We start from the raw sequence: 20,254 nt of genomic DNA on the forward strand, positions 1-20,254 counted from the left end.
TTTACTGTTTTACTTGAAATTTTATATATTCATACATGATAAGATATGTGCTGAATGGCTTACCAGCTCCGGCGCTTGGCCTTCAAGCCAAAAATTCCATAAATCAATCAATCGTAGACATCACACAGAGGAAAATCTAATTTTTTACAAGAAATGTAGGGCACTATTTCGTCGCTCGGTAAAGGCTGCCAAATGTGCTTCATGGACATCATATGTATCCTCAATAAATGATAGAACTCCACCCTCATCTGTATGGAAAAAACTCAGGAAAATTACAGGGAAGTTAGCTTCAAATCCACCCCCAGTATTAAACGTAAACGTGCAAATTTTAACCAGTGCTGTAGACATGAGTAATTCTTTAGCCAATCATTTTGCAAATATATCCAGTAAATCACAAGTCTCGCCTAGATATCAGTATCGACTCAGAGAAGAGCAAAAGACTAGATTTCTCTACCAATAAAACTGAGGCTTATAACCAACCATTTAGCAAAAAGGAATTTGATTCAGCCTTGTCATCATGTAATAATAAGACTCCAGGCCCTGATGAGATTCCCTATGCAATGGTGAAACATGCTTCTATTCATACAAAGAAGTTAATTTTAAGTATTATTAAAGGGGGTACGCTACACCTGGGGGTAATTTTCTAAACTATTTAGATTAAGGAACTGAAATTTCTCAGGTAAATAGGTGTCCATGTTGCCTACATTTTAGGTGAAACAGAATGATGTATGTACACATGTACGTATACCAGTAGCGACATTTAAAAGTGCACAGCACCATAATACGGGGACCAATTTGTTTTATATTTTGGCTATGATTAGTCAGTAGGCACACTTAGGGCCGGTCATTGGGTAATTGAACAATTTCCTTTATACTTTTGCATACAGGCATTTCAATTTTAATGTCCGGCGAAAATCGTGAAAAATATATATACACCCACTCCTCGTTTAACGACCTACTCGGTTAACGACAACTCAGAGTAATGACGGGCTTTATGACTGACCAATATTCGTTTAACGTAAATCTCCCGAAGTTACGATGTCGTGTACAATAATTAAGTTGGCTGAGGCAAATTTGTATGATGTTATAAATGAACTTGTACGGTGGATATTAGCTGTGAGGTAAAGTGTTCTGAAGCTTAGGTCTACATTACCATCCTGCAAGCTGCAAAAACTACCTGGGGTACAGAATATACCGGTATTGGTAAATTTTCAGTTTCGACCATGGGCGCAATATAGCAATAGAAAATTAATTATTAATTTTGTAAATTATAATGTATCAATGTAATATGCAATTTTGTGAGCGGGAAAAAAAAAAGTGCTAAAACAGATTTCGTAAGTAACGAAGTCATGTCGGACGAATGGTACACCATGTTTGTTATGATAGATGCCGACGTCGAAGAAATGAAAGGATGATAAATTCGTCTAACCTAAACTAAACTAACCTAACCTGTGTTTAATAAATCATTACCTGCAAATTAAATGTCATCTGGCTCGTCCTCGTTGTCGTCGTCATGAGAGACGTTGGCGGGCTTTTCAACCACTCAGCTTGCAGGGTATACAAAGTTCTTGCAGCTTGAAGGAATGCATGTATTTCCGCACCATAACATTCCTTCAAGAAAATATACCTGGCGAGGTAGTCGGAAGTACCAAGGCCGTCAATTGACAGACGACGAGATGGCGTCCCGATCCTATGCTACAGACTTCATTCATTAGCATATTTGCTTGTAGCAAGGTATTTTTTTTTTCTTTCATTTCCACCCACAAAATTGCATATTACGTTGATACATTTTAATTTACAAAATTAATAATTAATTTTCTATTGCTATATTGCGCCCATGGTCGAAACTAAAAAAAATACCCCGGTATTCAATATGGAAAGTCAGCATACGCGGATTTGGTCATATACGGTAATTTCAGGAACCTAACCACCATAAATAAACAGTAAATAAAGCTTCAATGTACTGTATAGAAGAGGGAAAATACACAAAAATAAAGATACATGTATTGCTGGACATTGTACATACAGTACATGTACGTATATGTATACACTTTCGGTTAACAACGGCGCGCTGGTCCCAATTGTCGTCGTTAAACGAGGAGTGCTTGTATATATTTTTTTTGTCTTGTTCCCATTATTACTCCTAACTCTTTCATCCTATTCAAAATATTCAAATTACTGGCCCTAGCAGTTACTAAAAGTAATATTCCCTTTAAGTTTCATCTAAATCTGATGTATTTTAGATTTTTTATGATTAAAAAAATGTCAAAAAATATTGAACGGAGATATGGCGACTTGAAATATAAATATATCTGTAACTTGCTTATATTTTCACCAATTTGACTGATGATTGCATGGCTTAATCCTTATCATATAAGGGGTAAGAACAGTGAAAATCATCAACATATTTCAATTATAAGTACTTTAAATACTGAAAAACTAAAGTATAAGTACATCACAGTAGTGACGACGCACAGACAACACCATCATATAATTTGCTTTTTTGCACCTTTGTCAGTTTTTCATATGAAACCTCACTGCTGGGGGTCTTCAGGGTATCTAAATAATCATCTCACCACACTGGCATCTAACAAGCGAATTTATCCACTGCAAAAAAAAACTGCTTCTCCACAATCATAAATTCACATTCATTCTTATCTCCCCTCTGTACAATTTCAGAACTAATATCTAATTTTCTTGCTGCATTAGAGATGAATGAAGTACTTGATTGTGTAGAGCTGGCCACAGGTGTCAAAAGAGGTGCAAGTGGGGGCAGTGGTGGAGTGAGAGGTGGTGAAGTCTTGGCTAGTCATCTTTGACTGTTTCCCATCTTTATCTGTTGTTTTTTTGTCATTGTGGATATTCTTTTATTCTTTTTGTTACTGTATTTTCCGGCTTAAAATGCGCATCGGGTTATAATGCGCACCCATGCACTTCGTTATCTCAGTACACAGATAACGCGCACCGACGTATAATGCGCATGCCAGGAAAAGTCACTGGTGGCTAAAGCTCGTGAACTGCATGTATGCGACTCCTGCTTGTGTTGATCCATTGTTTTGTGGTAAATTTGAGCCATGAAAAGTTTATTGAATACAAAATGTACATGAAAATTTTTGGATTTTTATAGAAAAATTGTAATTTACTATCCTGAGGGAATATTTCATCTTACAAGTTTATATCACCGTGTACACATTTTTATCACCGTGTATAAGTTTTTATCCCCATGCAGCAACAAACTATGTTTCGGTTCATAAGTGTCTTTACTGAAGTGACGTTTAGTTTAACAAACTCTCGCAAGAGGGTGTTTAGTGTAGGCCAGATTGGCAATAGAACTGTCAATCTCGGCCCTGATCTAGCATATTCCGGATGAGCTAAAACGGCCAACGTTCATGATGTTGGTACCAGTGCTGTTTTACGGATCCCAAATATTTGCATAGACTACGATAATTAATGTTAGTAAAAATAAACCTATGAAATAACGGCGATTAATTACTTAGTATCATGTGAACGAGGTTACATGGAGAAGTATTTTTCATTGGCTAGAGCCACCGCTGGGAAATCTGTTGATTTGTCACTAAATTAAGTGTCAGTTTTGGCATCAATCAGGACACAACTAAGAAAAAGTCGGAACTACATGTACCGGTATATGACTCATGTTGTGCGTTGGTCCCTTATTACTTTGTAGCTTAAATAGTTTGTAGGAAATATAATCTAAATAAAGTTTATTGAAAGTAAAATATACAGAAAAATTTCGGGATTTTTACAGAAAATGTTCATTTTATATCTTGAGGAAATAATTCGTCTTTACCATTTTTTCTTTAATACTGAAACAAACTACAGACTGTTTCATTTTAGCTTTGAACCTGCAATGACAGTGGTGAAATAGGACAGTCTCTCATCGAGGTGACGTTTAGTTAATATAACTCCCGAAAGAGGGTGTTGTAGTCAGGTGTTTGACACGAGTTTATGAACGGCTGCAACGGAATTTGTACCATACCTAAAGTGAAGCAACAAAGCCAACATAAAAATTCAAACTAGGAAGCTGTGAACATGGGCAAATATCATGAATATTGATCATGTTTCATGGTGTTTAGGCCTATTTAAACATGAAAAATAAGATTTGATAGATAGGCTACCTACCTATACCAAATATTTATATAGCCCATGCTGGCGTATTCTTTCATGTCACCATGGCTGTTCTTCTTGTTCTCACGGAACGTCACGGAGAAGTGTGCCGTCCTGACTTTGTGACGGCCAACATCGTCACGTTGTTGTGAAAACAATTACACACACAGCCGCAGAATTTTTATCGTAGGCCGTAGATAATGCGCACCACCGGATAATGCGCACCCCCCATTTTTAGGCCCTTCCAACGGAAAAAAGTCGTGCACTATACGCCGGAAAATACAGTACCCATGATGACTGTACTAATGAGTAATATATACTAGCTAAGGTAATAAATTGCCAAGAGAGCTCATGAGACATGCATACTCCCCCTTTCAGAACTAGCAGGTACCTGACGTCTAGGTGAGTTCAGAGTTGTCAAGCAGCCAGCCTGGCTATCCCTCCACCTTCCTCCCTTCCCCTCCACCCTCATACTGTCCACTGAAGCACTGGGTGAGCGTAAATTAAATTGAATTTCAACGTTATGTGATGAGCCTGAAAGTCCTAAGTGGCATGCCTCCCTCTAGTGCGCGGCTGAAAAATTATTTGTTGGGATTTATTTCTAAATGGTATATGAACATTTTGAACCCATTTTTTAAAAATGCTATATCTTGACCAAATTCACCCCCCCAGGTGTTGCGTACCCCCTTAACCCCTACCATACAGTGACACCTACGTAAGCATCATGAGGAGCAAGTGGGTACACGAGGATGCCAACGTCGGCGTCTTGATTATATTAATTGTAGTCGTACCTGCGTGACCCACATACTCTGTAAACTGGCTTCATCATATTTTCTATGGTTATCAGAATTCACAGGTGAAAGAGAACGAGCGATAGAGCAGTGACTTTATTTTTCATAATGCGAGTATTATGAAGCAACATCGCATGTCTGGCAGCTAATGCTGCCGACGTGCGATGTGGCGTGTATTGAAGGGGTTAATAGAATTTGGCGTGACACTAGTTTCCCGACAATATGGGAACTCTCAATTATTTTTGCTTTTTTAAAACCTGGAAAAGATCAATCTTTAGCAGCAAGTTACCGTCCTATTGCACTGACCTCTTGCCTTTGTAAAATAATGGAAAAGATGGTTAACACAAGGTTGGTATGGTATTTGGAGAAGAAACATATTTTTTATCCAAATCATTGTAGCTTTAGAAGAATGCACTTGACAACAGATGCATTAATCAATCTTGAGTCGTCAATATGTGAAGCATATGCTGCAAAACATCACCACATGTCAGTGTTCTTTGACATGGAAAAGGCATATGACACTACATGGAGGCATGGAATCCTTAAAGCCATTCATAGAGCAGGATTGAGAGGTGAACTGCCTTTATTTAATCAAGCTTTCCTGGCTTAACGAATCTTTCAAGTTAAGGTGGGTAATACATACTCAGACAGAAAATGCCAAGAAGAAGGTGTCCCACAGGGGAGTGTTTTGAGTGTCACATTATTTGCTTTGGCTATTAATGGAATATCGTCTGTCATTCCTCATGATATCCTACACACACACTTTGTGGATGACCTATCCATATCTCTTTCTGGAGCAAGAATGGTTATGGTGGAAAGGAAAATCCAACTGACAATCGATAAGATTATTGAATGGGCAGAGATGAATGGTTTTAAGTTCTCTATGAGCAAAACTGTCCTTGTGGACTTTTGTAGAATCAGAGGAATATGTCCAGACCCTGGTATTTACATTAAAGGACAACAAATCCCTTGTGTTCAAGAGACCCGTTTCTTGGGTTTAATATTCGACCAAAGATTGACATGGACTGCCCATTTGAAATATCTGAAAAATAAATGCAGTAATGCAATAAACATTCTAAAAATATTGGCTCATACTGCCTGGGGTGCAGATAGAAAAACATTACTGAAGTTGTTTAAGACACTTATATTTTCAGAAATCTCATATGGTTGCAAGATCTATTCTTCAGTCTCTCCAAACCAGCTCAAAACGCTTGATTCGATACACCATGCAAGCATCCACCTAGCTACTGGTGCATCTAAAACTTCGCCTATTCCAAGTGTTTTGGTAGATGCGGGCGAATTACCCCTGGATATTTATTGCTAGTCTTTCTTACTAAGATATTGGTACAGACTACAGAGGCTCCCTGAATCTATAACTTTTAAAACGGTAACTAAGGAAACCTATTTTAACTTTTAAAAAGCTCATCCAAAATCTCCTCAACCATATGGTTTTCGGACGAAGCAGATTTTAATAAACATAGAAATATGCATGAGGTATTACCTTTCAAACCATCAATAGCTCCTCCCTGGAAGCTACCGGAAGTGACTTTTTGCAAATATTTCAATGGTTTTAAGAAAGACACGACAGAGGTTGAAGCCCGTTCAATCTTTATGAACCATGTTGTAGAGCATAGTGCTACTACGTATATCTTTACTGATGGCTCCAAATCTGATGCTGGCATTGGGTTTGGAGTCTATAGTAGCAACTTTTTAAGCAGAGGGGCTCTTTCTATTTTAACCTCTATCTTTACAGCTGAGCTGTATGCTATTTTAGCTGCTGTTGAGAAAGTGGCAACTCTGGATACTTTTTACCTTCCTTATTTTTTTCTGAAAAGGAAAATATGTACTTAAGTGGTACAGAACAGTTTTAAGAGGTAACAGCATAATGGAGAGAGAGCCACTGTACAAAAGTAGCACTGTTCCTCTTGGAGTAGAAATTTTACAGTAACATAGACAAAATGATGTGTGGCTCTAGTCCATAGAGGCACCCCAAAACAATCCTCAAAGCATTGGTTGCATGCTAATGTGCAAATATTGCATAATAACTTGCAGTGAGTAGCCCAAAACAAGGTACAGTCTTCTCTCTTTTCTGTGTTGAGTAAGGAAGGAAGAGGGATAGGGGATGGGGGAGTGGTTGTGTGTGGATATTTTTATGCAGTCTGCAGGGATTTCTCCCCATCTTCTCTATTTTCCATATGAGGGGACAGAGAGTGAGTGGGGGTCACCAATTAAGTGAAGTGACCTTGCTGTGGATGTGCTGTGTCTTGCTGCATTGCTTATAACCCAGGCAGTGGCCAGAAGCCAAGGATGATCTTTCATCCACAAGGAGCTGAGATGAGAAGACCCAGAGGTGTTTTACTTACTTCTTTTATAGAGGATGAGGAGTTAGGGATACAAATTATATTTAGGGGGATACAAAACATTTTCATAGTTAAACTGGTACTTTTATGGCCATTAATATTTCTCTCAGCTTTCCTAATGCTCTTTTAGATTTTAATTGGCAGGTTTTACCAGATTTGTATGTCAGTGATCCTTATCCCATATTATTAAATATGGCAGAGTCTAAACCAAAGTCTCGTATTCCCATATGGTATCTAGACAGGGCTGATTGGTAGCTATTTAACCTCTTCCATAAGATGCCGCCTACGTAGGCGGCATGAGGAGCAAGTGGATACGCGAGGCTGCCATATCAGCATCTTGATTATATTTATTGTAGTTGCTCCTGCGTAATGACATACTCACTAAACTGTCTTCATCACATTTTCTATGGTTATCAAAATTCACGGGTGAAAGAACGATCGATATAAGCGATGACTATTTTTTATGATGCGAGTATTATGACGCAACATCGTACGTCTGGCAGCTAATGCTGCCCGTGAGATTTTGGCCTGGAATGAAGTGGTTAAGGAACTTGCTTCACCTGATCATTCAGTGGCCAACTTTGATAGCTCTGAAGAGGCTGCAACATATTTCACTGATAAATTACATTCTACAGCACTCCAATTCATCCCAAGGACATCAGGCTGTTTTTTCAAATGTTGGGTCCCTTGGTAGAGCAATGATTGCTCTGCTGCTGTGTGGACAAAATTAGCAGTTTTCTTTCGTCTTCACTAACTTTGAGGGAACCTAGTACATGGATGTCTTCCAATGGGCATGGAGTCCGACTTGAATCCTAAAGAATGCACAACAAACATCTTGGAAAGACGGTTTCATCAGTTATAGTCCAGACTCCACTTATACAAGTGTGGATTAAAATTCGCAACAGATTAGGGAAATTTTCACCTCCTAGCCCTCCTGTATTGTCTCATGTTGGTGAGACAGTGGCTGATGCCAAAATGGTTGCTGACATATTTGCAAATCACTTTGATAGATTTTCCAAGAAAGATGCTAACTTGCCTATGGCACACCATTGTTGCCATTTGGAATCTTGTGGAATTAACTTTGCTTTCAGTAGAATGTTCCTTTTTCCATCTCAGAACTAAAGATAGCTCTTATAGTGCAGTGATTCTTTGCCATGCTTTGATGACATCCCAAATGCCTTTCCACACCACATGTCTGGTCAAGCTTATTCCTTATTATTAGACCTTATATATTTTATTTGGAATACTTGTGATTTTACCTTTTCTTGGGGTGTTGCTATAATCACCCCCATCCCAAAACCTGGAAAAGACCATGAGTTGGGGACCAACTATTGCCCCATTTCATTAACCTCTTGCATTTGTAAATTGCTGGAAAAGATGGTAAATGTCAGGCTTATATGGTGTTTAGAGAGAAGCAGACCTGTTGCCTGTTCAATATGGTTTTCGAAAAATGCAGTCTATGTCTGATGTCCTTTTGTCTCTAGAATCTTTTATTTGTGAAGCATTTCCAAATAAACAACACCATATTGCTGTATTTTTATCTGGAGAAAGCATACAGCACTGCTAGGTGCCATGGCATTTTACTAAACCTATTCGATTTTGGTCTCGATAACCAATGTCCTATTTCTATACAGTAGTTTTTATCTCATTGTTTCTTATGGGTGCGAATTGAGAGCATTCTGTTTGAAGCTCATCCTCTTGAAGATGGTGTGCCTGCAAGGAAGTATACCTAGTGTCACACTTTTTGCTCTGGCTATAAACCAAGTCATTGATGTACTTCCAGAAGGAGTTCATGCCATATAAGCACCATGAACTTCATGGAAGCTTATATGGCAATGACTTGTCAGTCTCCTCAGTGACACAGAAAGAGGAAGTTGTAGTTAGTGATTAATAGGATTTCTCAGTGGGCTGCAACTTGGATATTTCATTTCTCTGCTTCAAAGATTGTGGCCATACACTTTTGCTGCCTCCATGGTGTTCACTCTGATTCAGATTATATGTGTAAGAAAAAAGAATTTCTTGTGTGATGGATACTCTCCTCCTGGTACTAATATTTGACAGTTACCTGACTTGGGTTCCTCACCTTTATACATCAAGGCAACTTGTATGAAGGTGCTGTCACTTTTGCTGCCTCCATGGTGTTCACTCTGATTCAGATTATATGTGTAAGAAAAAAGAATTTCTTGTGTGGTGGAAACTCTCCTCCTGGTGCTGATATTTGACAGCTACCTGACTAGGGTTCCTCACCTTTATACATCAAGGCAACTTGTATGAAGGTGCTGTCACTTAGAGTTTTGGCCCATACCTCATAGGGCACTGACATACAGACCCTCCTTCTATTTTTCTATTTCTATTCTGTATACCAAAGGCTTTTGTCCCCTCATAAGGGAGGTAGCCACGTCAAAATGCACCCCCATACTTGGGTATTGGCTGCATGTTATTGTCAGTATAAACTGCTCTGTAGCATGCAGCCAATCCTTTAGGGACTATATGGGGTACCCCTACAGACCAGAGCAACACATCATTTTGTCTATGTTAGAGAAAATCTCCTATTCCTAGAGAAATTAAGCTACTTTATTGTACTGCAACTGTCCCTCCATTATGCTGTCTTTTCTTTAAATACTTCAGTGCGATGATGCCTACATAATCATCATGAGGTACAAGTGAGTATTAAGGAAGAGACACTGGAGGAAGTGGATAGATTTGGGTGTAAATGTGGTGGCAATGGGAGGAGTGGATGTGGAAGTAGAATGTAGATTAAGAGAAGCAAGTAAATGCCTTAGGGGATTAAAAAGTGTAATGAGAAATAGACATTTGGAAATGGATGCTAAGAGGAGATTGTATGAAGGAGTGATTGTGCCAAGAGCACTGTATGGGGCAGAAATGTGGAACATGAAAGAGGAAGAGTTTGAATGTATTTACCTAGTTGTATCTTACAGGAAGGGCACCTATGCTCCTGGTGTCCTACCTTTGTATCTCACAGTGTCTAGTTTGTTCTTAAATTCATGTATGGTTTTTGCGCACACTGTTATTTCATCCAGCTTGTTCCAAGTATTTACCTAGTTGTACCTAGTTGTATTCAATGGGACGAGAGCTATGCTCATGGTGACCCATTTTCATATCTCTCTCATCCAGTTTATTCTTAAAATCTTGTATAGTTTTGGCACTCATTGTTTCTCCATTTAGTTTGTTCCAGACATCAATCACTCTGTGTGGGAAGCTATTCTTTTTTAAATCTCTTCTGTAACTATCCTTCTTTAGCTTCTTTTCATGTCCTCTTGTTTCTCTTCTGTCCCATTTTAATAAATCGTCTCTATCAAGAATTTCCATCCCTTTCATAATTCTGTAAATGGTCAACAAATCACCTCTTTCTCCTCTCTGTTCCAGTGTTAATAGATGTAATTTTTCCAATCTATGTTCGCATGTAAAATTTGATAGTGTAGGTGCCATTTTTGTCGCTGCTCTTATGAAGATATACGGGATAGGAGGAAAGCTTCTGGGAGCTATCAAGAGTTTTTATGAGAATAGTTGAGCTTGTGTCAGGATTGGAAATGGAGAGAGTGAGTGGTTCGAGGTAAAGGTGGGACTTCGTCAAGGATGCATTATGTCACCCTGGCTGTTCAACTTATACATGGATGGGGTGGTGCGAGAGGTAAATGCAAGGGTAGTGGGTCAGGGATTGGAGATGGTTAAAGAAAATGGAGAAAAGTGGGAGGTGAGCCAGTTGTTGTTTGCGGACGACACTGTGGTTGTGGCAGGATCGGAGGAGGGATTGAGGAAGTTGGTGGCAGAGTTTGGGAGAGTATGTGATAGAAGAAAGCTAAAGATAAATGTGGGTAAAAGTAAGGTGATGAGATGTATAAGGGGTGAAAGTGGCAGTAGACTGGAAGTGAGCATTAAGGGAGAGCGACTGGAGGAAGTGGATAGTTTAGATACTTGGGTGCAAATGTGGCAGGGAAAGGTGGAGTGAAAGTGGAGGTAGAATGTAGATTGAGAGAAGCGAGTAAATGCCTTGGTGGATTAAAGAGTGTAATGAGGAATAGACATTTGGGAATGGATGCTAAGAGGAGACTGTATGAAGGAGTGATTGTGCCAACAGCACTGTATGGGGCAGAAACATGGAACATAAGAGAGGAAGAGAGGAGGAGTTTGAATGTGTTTGAGATGAGGTGTCTGAGAAGTATGATGGGGGTTACTAGGCTAGATAGAGTGAGAAATGAGGAGGTGAGGAGGAGAACGGGGGTGGAAAGGGAGCTGGGAGATAGGGTTGATGAAAGAATATTAGGATGGTTTGGACACATGGAAAGAATGAGTGAAGAAAGACTAGTAAAAGAGGTGTGGAAGGCAGATGTGGAGGGAGTGAACATGAGGGGGTGTCCTAGGATGAGGTGGATGGATGGGGTGAAGGGGGCTTTGGGGAAGAGGGGAATGTCTGTTGAGGAAGGACGGGAGAGGACAGAAGACAGGGGTGAATGGAAAATTGTTGTATATGGATGATGTTGTGATAGCACGAGGTGGAATGGGTGAGGTAGTATGTGTGAGCAAAATTTGACGCAGCCCGAAGGGATTTCTCCCCGTCCTCTCATTTTATGCAATGGGGGGACGGAGAGGGAGGGTCGCCGATTTAATGAAGCGGCCTTGCTGTGGATGTGCTGTGTCTTGCGACACTGCTTCTGACCCAGGGCAGTGGACAAGGTGCAGGGATGACCCGTCATTCAGGAGGTGCTAAGATAAGAGGGAGGGTGGAGGGGTGTGGAGTGTATTCAGGGATGGAATGGGTGGGAATGATTTTATGCCTTTTTCTTTTTGGCTACCCCCCTTGGTATATGTATGTATGTATTTATTTTTTATTTATTTATTATTTTTTTTTTTTGTACTAGGTGCCCATAGTGTTGCAGCATGCTCTAGTTTAGTTCTTATTAGTGTAACCACTATTTTCTTTACCATTTCTTTATCCATGTCGTCAAAGGCCACTTTCATTGATCTTAATAAGTTAAAAGTCTCTCCAAATGATTTATTGACATGTTTATCAGGTGTCAAGTCACTTGAGATAATCACTCCCAAGGCCCTCTCTGAGTCGACTTTTTTGACTTCATTGTTTCCAATTGTGTGGAAAACTGTTTCTCTTCAGATATCTTCTATAGTTGTCCTTTTTTATTTATTTATTTTTTAAGTCTTCTTGTGTTTTTCTTATCCCAATTTAGTAAGTCCTCTCTATCAAGTATTTCTGTGCCTTTCATGATTCTATAGATGGTCAGTAGGTTGCCTATCCCTCTTCTTTGTTCCAAAGTCAGTAACTTCAATTTGGCCAGTCTCTTTTCATAAGACAAGTTTGAAAGTGCTGGAGCCATTTTTGTGGTTGCTCTCTGGATTCTATTTTCTTTATATTCTTACTCCAGTCTAGGCCTTATTAATGAGACTAATATTTTTTAATAATTTCTTCATCCAACTAGGTAAATGCAACTTTTATTGATCATGGCAAGTTATATGATTCTCCAACAATATTGTTTATTTGTTTATCAGAGGACAAGTCATTTGAGATAATTACTCCACGGTCTTTTTCAGATCCCACTTTCTTTACCTCCTTAGTTCCAATGTATTTACCTAGTTGTATTTTACAGGACAAGAGCTATGCTCATAGTGACCGTTTTTGTATCTCGATGCATCCAGTTTGTTCTTAAAATCATGTATAGTTTTGGCACTCACTGTTTCCCCATTTAGTTTGTTCCAGACATCAATCATTCTGTGTGGTAAGCTATTCTTTTTCAAATCTCTTCTGTAATTGTCCTTCTTTAGCTTCTTCTTGTGTCCTCTTGTTTCTCTTCTGTCCCATTTTAAAAAGTCATCTCTATCAAGAACTTCCATCCCTTTCATAATTCTGTAAATAGTTAGCAAATCACCTGTTTCTCTTCTCTGTTCCAGTGTTGATAGATGTGATTTATCCAATCTTTGTTTGTATGTCAAATTTGAGATTTTTTTTTTCTTTTTTTTTTTTCTTTTTTAACTAGGTGCCCATAGTGTTGCAGCATACTCCAATTTAGGTCTTATCAGTGTAACCACTATTTTCTTAACCCGTTCTTCATCCATATAGTCGAAGATCACTTTAATTGATTTTAGTAAGTTCAAAGTCTCTCCAACTAGTTTATTGACATGTTTATCAGGTGTCAAGTACATATACATACATATACCAAGGCTTTTTCCCCTTTTCAAAGGAGGTAGCCAAAAAGAAAAAGGCATAAAATCATTCCCACCCATTCCATTCCCAAATACACTCCACTCCCCTCCACCCTCCCTCTTATCTTAGCACCTCCTGGATGACGGGTCATCCCTGCACCTTGTCCACTGCCCTGGGTCAAAGGCAGTGTCGCAAGTCACAGCAAGCCCATTTCATTAAATTGGCGACCCCCCCCTCTCCGTCCCCCATGCATATAAGGAGAAGACGGGGAGAAATCCCTTCTGGCTACATCAAATTTTGCTCATACATACCTCACCCCCCCATCCCCCACCCATTCCACCTCATGCATCACAACATCATCCATATACAACCATTCTCCATTCACCCCTGTCTTCTGTCCTCTCCCGTCCTACCTCAACAGACATTCCCCTCTTCCCCAAAGCCCCCTTCACCCCATCCATCCATCTCATCCTAGGACGTCCCCTCATGTTCACTCCCTCCACCTCTGCCTTCCATACCTCTTTTACTAGTCTTTCTTCACTCATTCTTTCCATGTGTCCAAACCATCCTAATACTCTCTCATCAACCCTATCTCTCAACTCCCTTTCCACCCCTGTTCTCTTCCTCATCTCCTCATTTCTCACTCTATCTAGCCTAGTAACCCCCATCATACTTCTTAGACACCTCATCTCAAACACATTCAAACTCCTTCTCTCTTTTCCTCTCTTATGTTCCATGTTTCTGCCCCATACAGTGCTGTTGGCACAATCACTTCTTCATACAGTCTCCCCTTAGCCTCCATTCCCAAATGTCTATTCGTCATTACACGTTTTAATCCACCAAGGCATTTACTCGCTTCTCTCAATCTACATTCTACCTCCACCTCCACTCCACCTTTTCCTACCACATTTGCACCCAAGTATCTAAAACTATCCACTTCCTCCAGTCACTCTCCCTTAAAGCTCACTTCCAGTCTACTGCCACTTTCACCCCTTGTACATCTCATCACCTTACTTTTACCCACATTTATCTTCAACTTTCTTCTTTCACACACTCTCCCAAACTCTGTCACCAACTTCCTCAATCCCTCCTCTGATCCTGCCACAAGCGCAGTGTCATCCGCAAACAACATCTCAACTTGAGATAATTACTCCTAGGTCCCTTTCTGTGTCGACTTTTTTGACTTCCTTGGTACCAATTTCATATTGACCCATTATTCTATTTTTGATTTTTCCAAATTCCATAATACTGCATTTCTTAATGTTAAAGTTCACTTCACACTTCTGATTCCATTTCCATATTTTGTCTAGGTCTTCTTGTAGCGATCTGCAATCTTCTTCTGTGCTTACTCTCTTAAGTAATTTGGCATCATCAGCAAAGAAGTTAATGTAACACTTCACTCCCTCATCCATATCATTTATATATATATATATAGCAAACATTAAAGGAGCCAACACTGAGCCCTGTAGGATGCCACTTATCATATCTTCCCAGTCTGAGAAGTATGATAGGGGTTACTAGGCTGGATAGAGTGAGAAATGAGGAGATGAGGAGGAGAACTGGGATGGAAAGGGAGTTGGGAGATAGGGTTGATGAAAGAGTATTGGGATGGTTTGGACACATGGAAAGAATGATTGAAGAAGGAATAATAAAGGAGGTGTGGAAGGCAGAGGTAGGAGTGAATAAGAGGGGGTGACCAAGGATGAGATGGATGGGTAGGGTAAAAGGGGCATTGGGAAAAGGAGAATGTCTATTGAGAAAAGACGGGAGAAAACAGAAGATAGGGATGAATGGAGAATGGTTGTGCATGGATGATGCTGTGATGCATGAAAGGGAGTGGGTTGGGGATGGGGGGTGAGGTAGTATGTGTGAAAAATAACTTGATGCAGCCAGAAGGGATTTCTCCCTGTTTTCTCCATTTCTGCATGAGGGGACAGAGGGGGGGGGGGTTCACCAATTTAATAAAGTGGCCATGCTGTGGATGTGCTGTGTCTTGTGACACTGCATCTGACCCAGAGCAGTGGACGAGATGCAGGAATGACCCGTCATCCAGGAGGAGCCAAGATAAGAGGGAGGGAGGGGGGGGTGAATGGGAGTGGAGTATGTGGGGATGGAATGGTTGGGAATAGATTTTATGCCTTTGTTTTTTGGCTACCTCCCTTGTAAGAGGAAAAAGCCTTCGGTGTATGTATGTAATAATGTCCAATTTTATATAGGCTTTGTACAACTGCATCTCATTATTATCATTATATTGATTTCTGACAGTGAACTAGAAGCAAAGAAATTATTTTTACTTACAGGTATGTGGGGATTCCATGACCGACTACTGACACTCCGCAAGGCATTGCATGAGTTTCTCACAAAGAGTCAATATAGTCGTCCATTGTGGCGACGATGGCGATGGCAACTTAGTCAGCAGAACCAAGAAACAGGTACATATATTCCTGATAGATTTGTAACAAGAATATATAGTGAAGATACATGTTAAGATCTAATCTATTTTCTAACAGGATAACAATAGTGTCTTGTATATATTGCAGTATAATTTTGTATGAAGATGTACAGTAAACCCTCAATATAATGGATCTCAATGTACCAGAAATTGGATATAATGGACCAAAAATTTGACCAGACAAACCCTCGCTATAATGGATGAAAATCCGTTATAGCGAGGGATCCTTGGTTATAATGGATCTTTGGATATAACAACAGACCCCTGTCCCCACATCGTCCATTATATTTAGGGTTTACTGTAATTTCTAATCCTACTAATTTCTAATACCGGACAAACTTCGGTATATAACGGATATGTCTGGTGTTTCCATTGGATACAACTGATCCTCGGTTACAACGGATCTTCGGATATAATGACAGACCCCTGTCCCCATATCATCTGTTATATTGAGGGCTTACTGTAATTCTAGAATGTATGTCCTTTTATTTTTCTGTACCATGATTTGCATATGCACTCAAAACTAATCTACTAGATACTTGGAACAAATTGGACAAAGAAATAGTGTGTGTAAACACTATTCAAGATTTTAAGAAAAAACTTGATACTGAGAGATACAAAGATGGGTCACCACGAGCATAGCTCCCTTCCCGTATAGTACAACTAGATAAATACAATGGAAGATTTTAATGGGTCACTGACAATCTATTGCAACTTAGTCATCAGAACCAAGAAACAGGTACATATATTCCTGATAGATTTGTAACAAGAATTTATAATAAAGTCTCATGTCAGGATCAAATTTTGTGTCTAACAGGGTAATAGTATTTTTTTTTACATATTTTAGTATAATTTACTGGGGCCAAACTGGTAGGGACCTCAATACCAGAGTAAAAGAACACCAAAACTCTGTAAGATATGCACAAAGCAATTCCGCAGTCTTCCTCCATACATCCACAAAGGATCACTGCATACAGGGTCTAACAGATAAATCCGTACAAACTTTGAAGAGGTTTTAAGCACTTAAAAAGTAACATATGGCAATTCTGATTGTTTCCAGATACTTCCATTTGTCTAATAATTTAGCCAGTTGTATACTAGCACCGGTGCAATAAACATTAAGCAATGGAACAAGCCAAACGTTCAGCCATATGCGAACTTCGTCGCGCGGGTCACACTCCTAGCGCCATAATAAGGATGCTAAAATACTCCAGACAAACTGTTTACGATGTTTGTAAATGTTTTGATGAGACCGGTGAAGACCAATGAGCTGCTCACAAGCCCAGAAGGGGCAGAATTTTAACACCTCGCTTTTTAGCTGGTCTCAAGAGAAGTGTCAATGCAAATCCAGCTTTACCATTATCGACATTGGCAAAGAAGAGAGGTGTCAGCACAATGACAATTCACAGAGCATTAAAGAAATTGGGATTAACCTCATTCTCACAAGGAAAAAGACATCTTTTGACACGAAAAATGAAAGAAATCCGCTTGACCAGGTGCCAAAAGCTGTTGAACTGGATGAAGTCGAATGGCTCAGTCATCAAGTTTTTATCCGACGAGAAGATCTTCACGGTTGATGCGACTTTCAATAAGCGGAATGATCGCTGGATAGCCTCCTCATCCTCAGAGGTTCAACACAAGACAACGACGAAGAAACCAGCAAGTGTCATGGTGCTCTGTGTGGTGTCAACTGAGGGGGACATCTTCACTCACTTCTTCAACAACAAGGAGAAAGTCAATGCCGTTGTCTATTGCAAAGTTCTAGAAGAGAAAATAATACCCTGGATGAAAGATAAGGCTAGTGGCAACCAGTTTGTCTACCAACAAGACACGGCTCCAGCCCACACAGCGAAGAGGACCACCAACCTTCTCGAAGGGTCAAATGTGCAGTTCTGGAACAAAGAGTTGTGGCCCTCAAATTCGCCAGACCTAAACCCTTTAGATTATTTTTGGGTGCGAATTGAGGCCAAGGCATGTGACAAGCCACACAGAAGTATAACAACCCTGAAGACAGACATCAAGAAGGCTGTGGGTTCATTATCAAAGTCTGAGATCATCAACGCTGTATCCAAGATTCGTAAACGCGTTGAAAGCGTCATAACAGCTGAAGGTGGTTACATTGAATGAAATCATTGTTCTTATTGCCTTTTCTAAATATACTGAAAATTTCATAACTCTCTGTTTATTATAACCCGAGATATTAATCTTAAAACATGTGATAAGAAGTTGTACGAATTTATCTGTTAGACCCTGTAGATTGGAACAACCCAGAAATTATTTATAAATCCAGTTGTAGTTTTAGGAGAAAAATAGTTGAATCTTTTCTTATTAAACACCTGCCAAATTTTAATACTTCCAAAGGCCAATGGTCACCAGATTGCATCACAACTTGTATTTACCTAGTTGTATTATACGGGAAGGGAGCTATGCTCGTGGTGACTCGTCTTTGTATCTCTCAGCATCAAGTTTTTTCTTAATCTCTTCACTCCGAGGCACATCGCACGTCTGGCAGCATTAGCTGCCCGACGTGCGATGTTGTCATAATAATTGCATTATAAAAAATAAAGTCAGTGCTCAATCGTTCGTTCTCTTTCACCTGTGTATTTTGATAACCATAGAAAACTGATGAAGCCAGTTTAGAGAGAATGAAAATTACGTAGGTAAGACTACAATAAATATAATCAAGATGGCGACATTGGCAACATCGAGTACCCACTTGCTCCTCATGCCGCCTACGTAGGCGTCACCGTATGGAAGTGGTTAAAATCTTGAATAGTGTTTGCACACATTGTTTCTTTATCTAATTTGTGCCAAGTATCTATCACTCTGTCTGGGAAGCTGTTTTTTCAAATCTTTTCTGTAATTATCTTTTTTTAGTTTCTTTTCGTGTCCTCTCGTTTTTCCAGTATCCCATTTCAATAAGTCATTCTTATCTAAGATTTCCATTCCTTTCATTATTCTATAGATAGTAAGTCTCCTATTTACCTTCTTTGTTCCAAAGTTGGTAATTCTAATTTGGACAGTCTTTGCTCATATGTCATTTCGGAAAGAGTTGGTGCTAGTTTTGTTGTTGCTCTTTGTATTCTTTCTAATTTCTTTATATTCTTTTTGGTACTGGATGTCCATAGTGTTGCTGCGTACTCAAGTTTTGGTCTTATTAGTGTAGTTAGAATTTTTTTATCATTTCCTCATCCAAATAAGCAAATGCCACTTTTATTGACCTCAATAAATTGTAGGTTTCTCCGACTATTTTATTAATACTGTATACTTATCTGGTGTCATGTCCTTGCTGATTATCACTCCAAGATCTTTCTCTGAGTTTACTTTTTTGACCTCTTCACCAATTTTGTAATATTTCAATATTCTGTTTTTACTTTTCCCAAATTCCATTATACTACGTTTCTTTATATTGAATTTTACTTCCCACTTTGAAGTCCATTTCCAGATCTTGTCCAAGTCTTGTTGTAATGAGTTGCAGTCTTCCTCCGTTTTTACTTTCTTTAGTATTTTTGCGTCATCTGCAAAGAAATTCATGTAACATTCTACTCCTTCATCCATGTCATTTATGCATATGGCAAACATGATCGGGGCCTGTACTGATCCCTGCGAGACACCACTTATCACTTCTTCCCAGTTTGAGAATTTGTCACTTATTACTATCATTTTCCTCACAGTCAGGAAGTCTTTCATCCATTCCAGTAATTTTTCTCTGATGCCACCTATTGACTCTATCTTCCTTAATAGTTTTTTGTGTGGTACCTTATCAAATGCCTTTTGTAGGTCCAGAAAGGCACGGTCTGTCCACCCATCTCTCTCTTGTTGTTAATAGATTGTTGCCACCTATCTTGAGTCCACCCCCACCTCAGACATGTGACTTGAGCTACCATCCCCTGTTCCTATTATGTACCATTATTTTTGTATATATTTATGTCATCTAACCTTTGTATTTTTTCAGCTGAAGAACACAGTTGTGGTCGAAATATACAGATCATATGTTCCTTTTGAAAGAAATAAGATACAACTAGGTAAATAACGGTGACACAGAAAGAAATAAGAGACCAAATAAAGAACCTTGATGTCAGAAAGTCATATGGGCCCGATGAAATAGCGAACTGGGTATTGAAAGAATGTATAGATGAACTTACAGATTTAATACACAAGATAATTGACTTCTCACTTAAAGAAGGAAAAGTACCACAACATTGGGAAAATGCAAATATTCTACCAATGTACAAAGGAGGAGATAAAGAAGATCCAACAAACTATAGAATGGTATCCCTTACAAGCACAATTGTAAAAATATGTGAAAGAATTATTCAAAATAAATGGATTTTACACTTGGAAGAGAGCA

The 20,254-nt window shown here is 39.3% G+C and overlaps 1 protein-coding gene across 5 annotated transcripts in view; it reads left to right on the top strand.

Moving 5' to 3' along the window:
* The window catches only part of LOC143025466 (uncharacterized), a 350,861-nt gene that overhangs the window by 182,360 nt on the left and 148,247 nt on the right, over window positions 1–20,254 (top strand). For all 5 annotated transcript variants that reach the window (XR_012966392.1, XM_076185165.1, XM_076185162.1 and 2 more), the window contains exon 6: window positions 15,752–15,883. Coding sequence is in view for 4 of the 5 variants with exons in the window: in XM_076185165.1 (XP_076041280.1) it covers window positions 15,752–15,883 (132 nt within the window). In the remaining variant the exon portion in view is untranslated. The remainder of the gene's footprint in view (window positions 1–15,751; window positions 15,884–20,254) is intronic.

The sequence above is a fragment of the Oratosquilla oratoria genome, chromosome 5, assembly GCF_046742065.1.
Source record: "Oratosquilla oratoria isolate Oo_2021 chromosome 5, ASM4674206v1, whole genome shotgun sequence".
In the NCBI taxonomy this organism is placed as follows: domain Eukaryota; kingdom Metazoa; phylum Arthropoda; class Malacostraca; order Stomatopoda; family Squillidae; genus Oratosquilla; species Oratosquilla oratoria.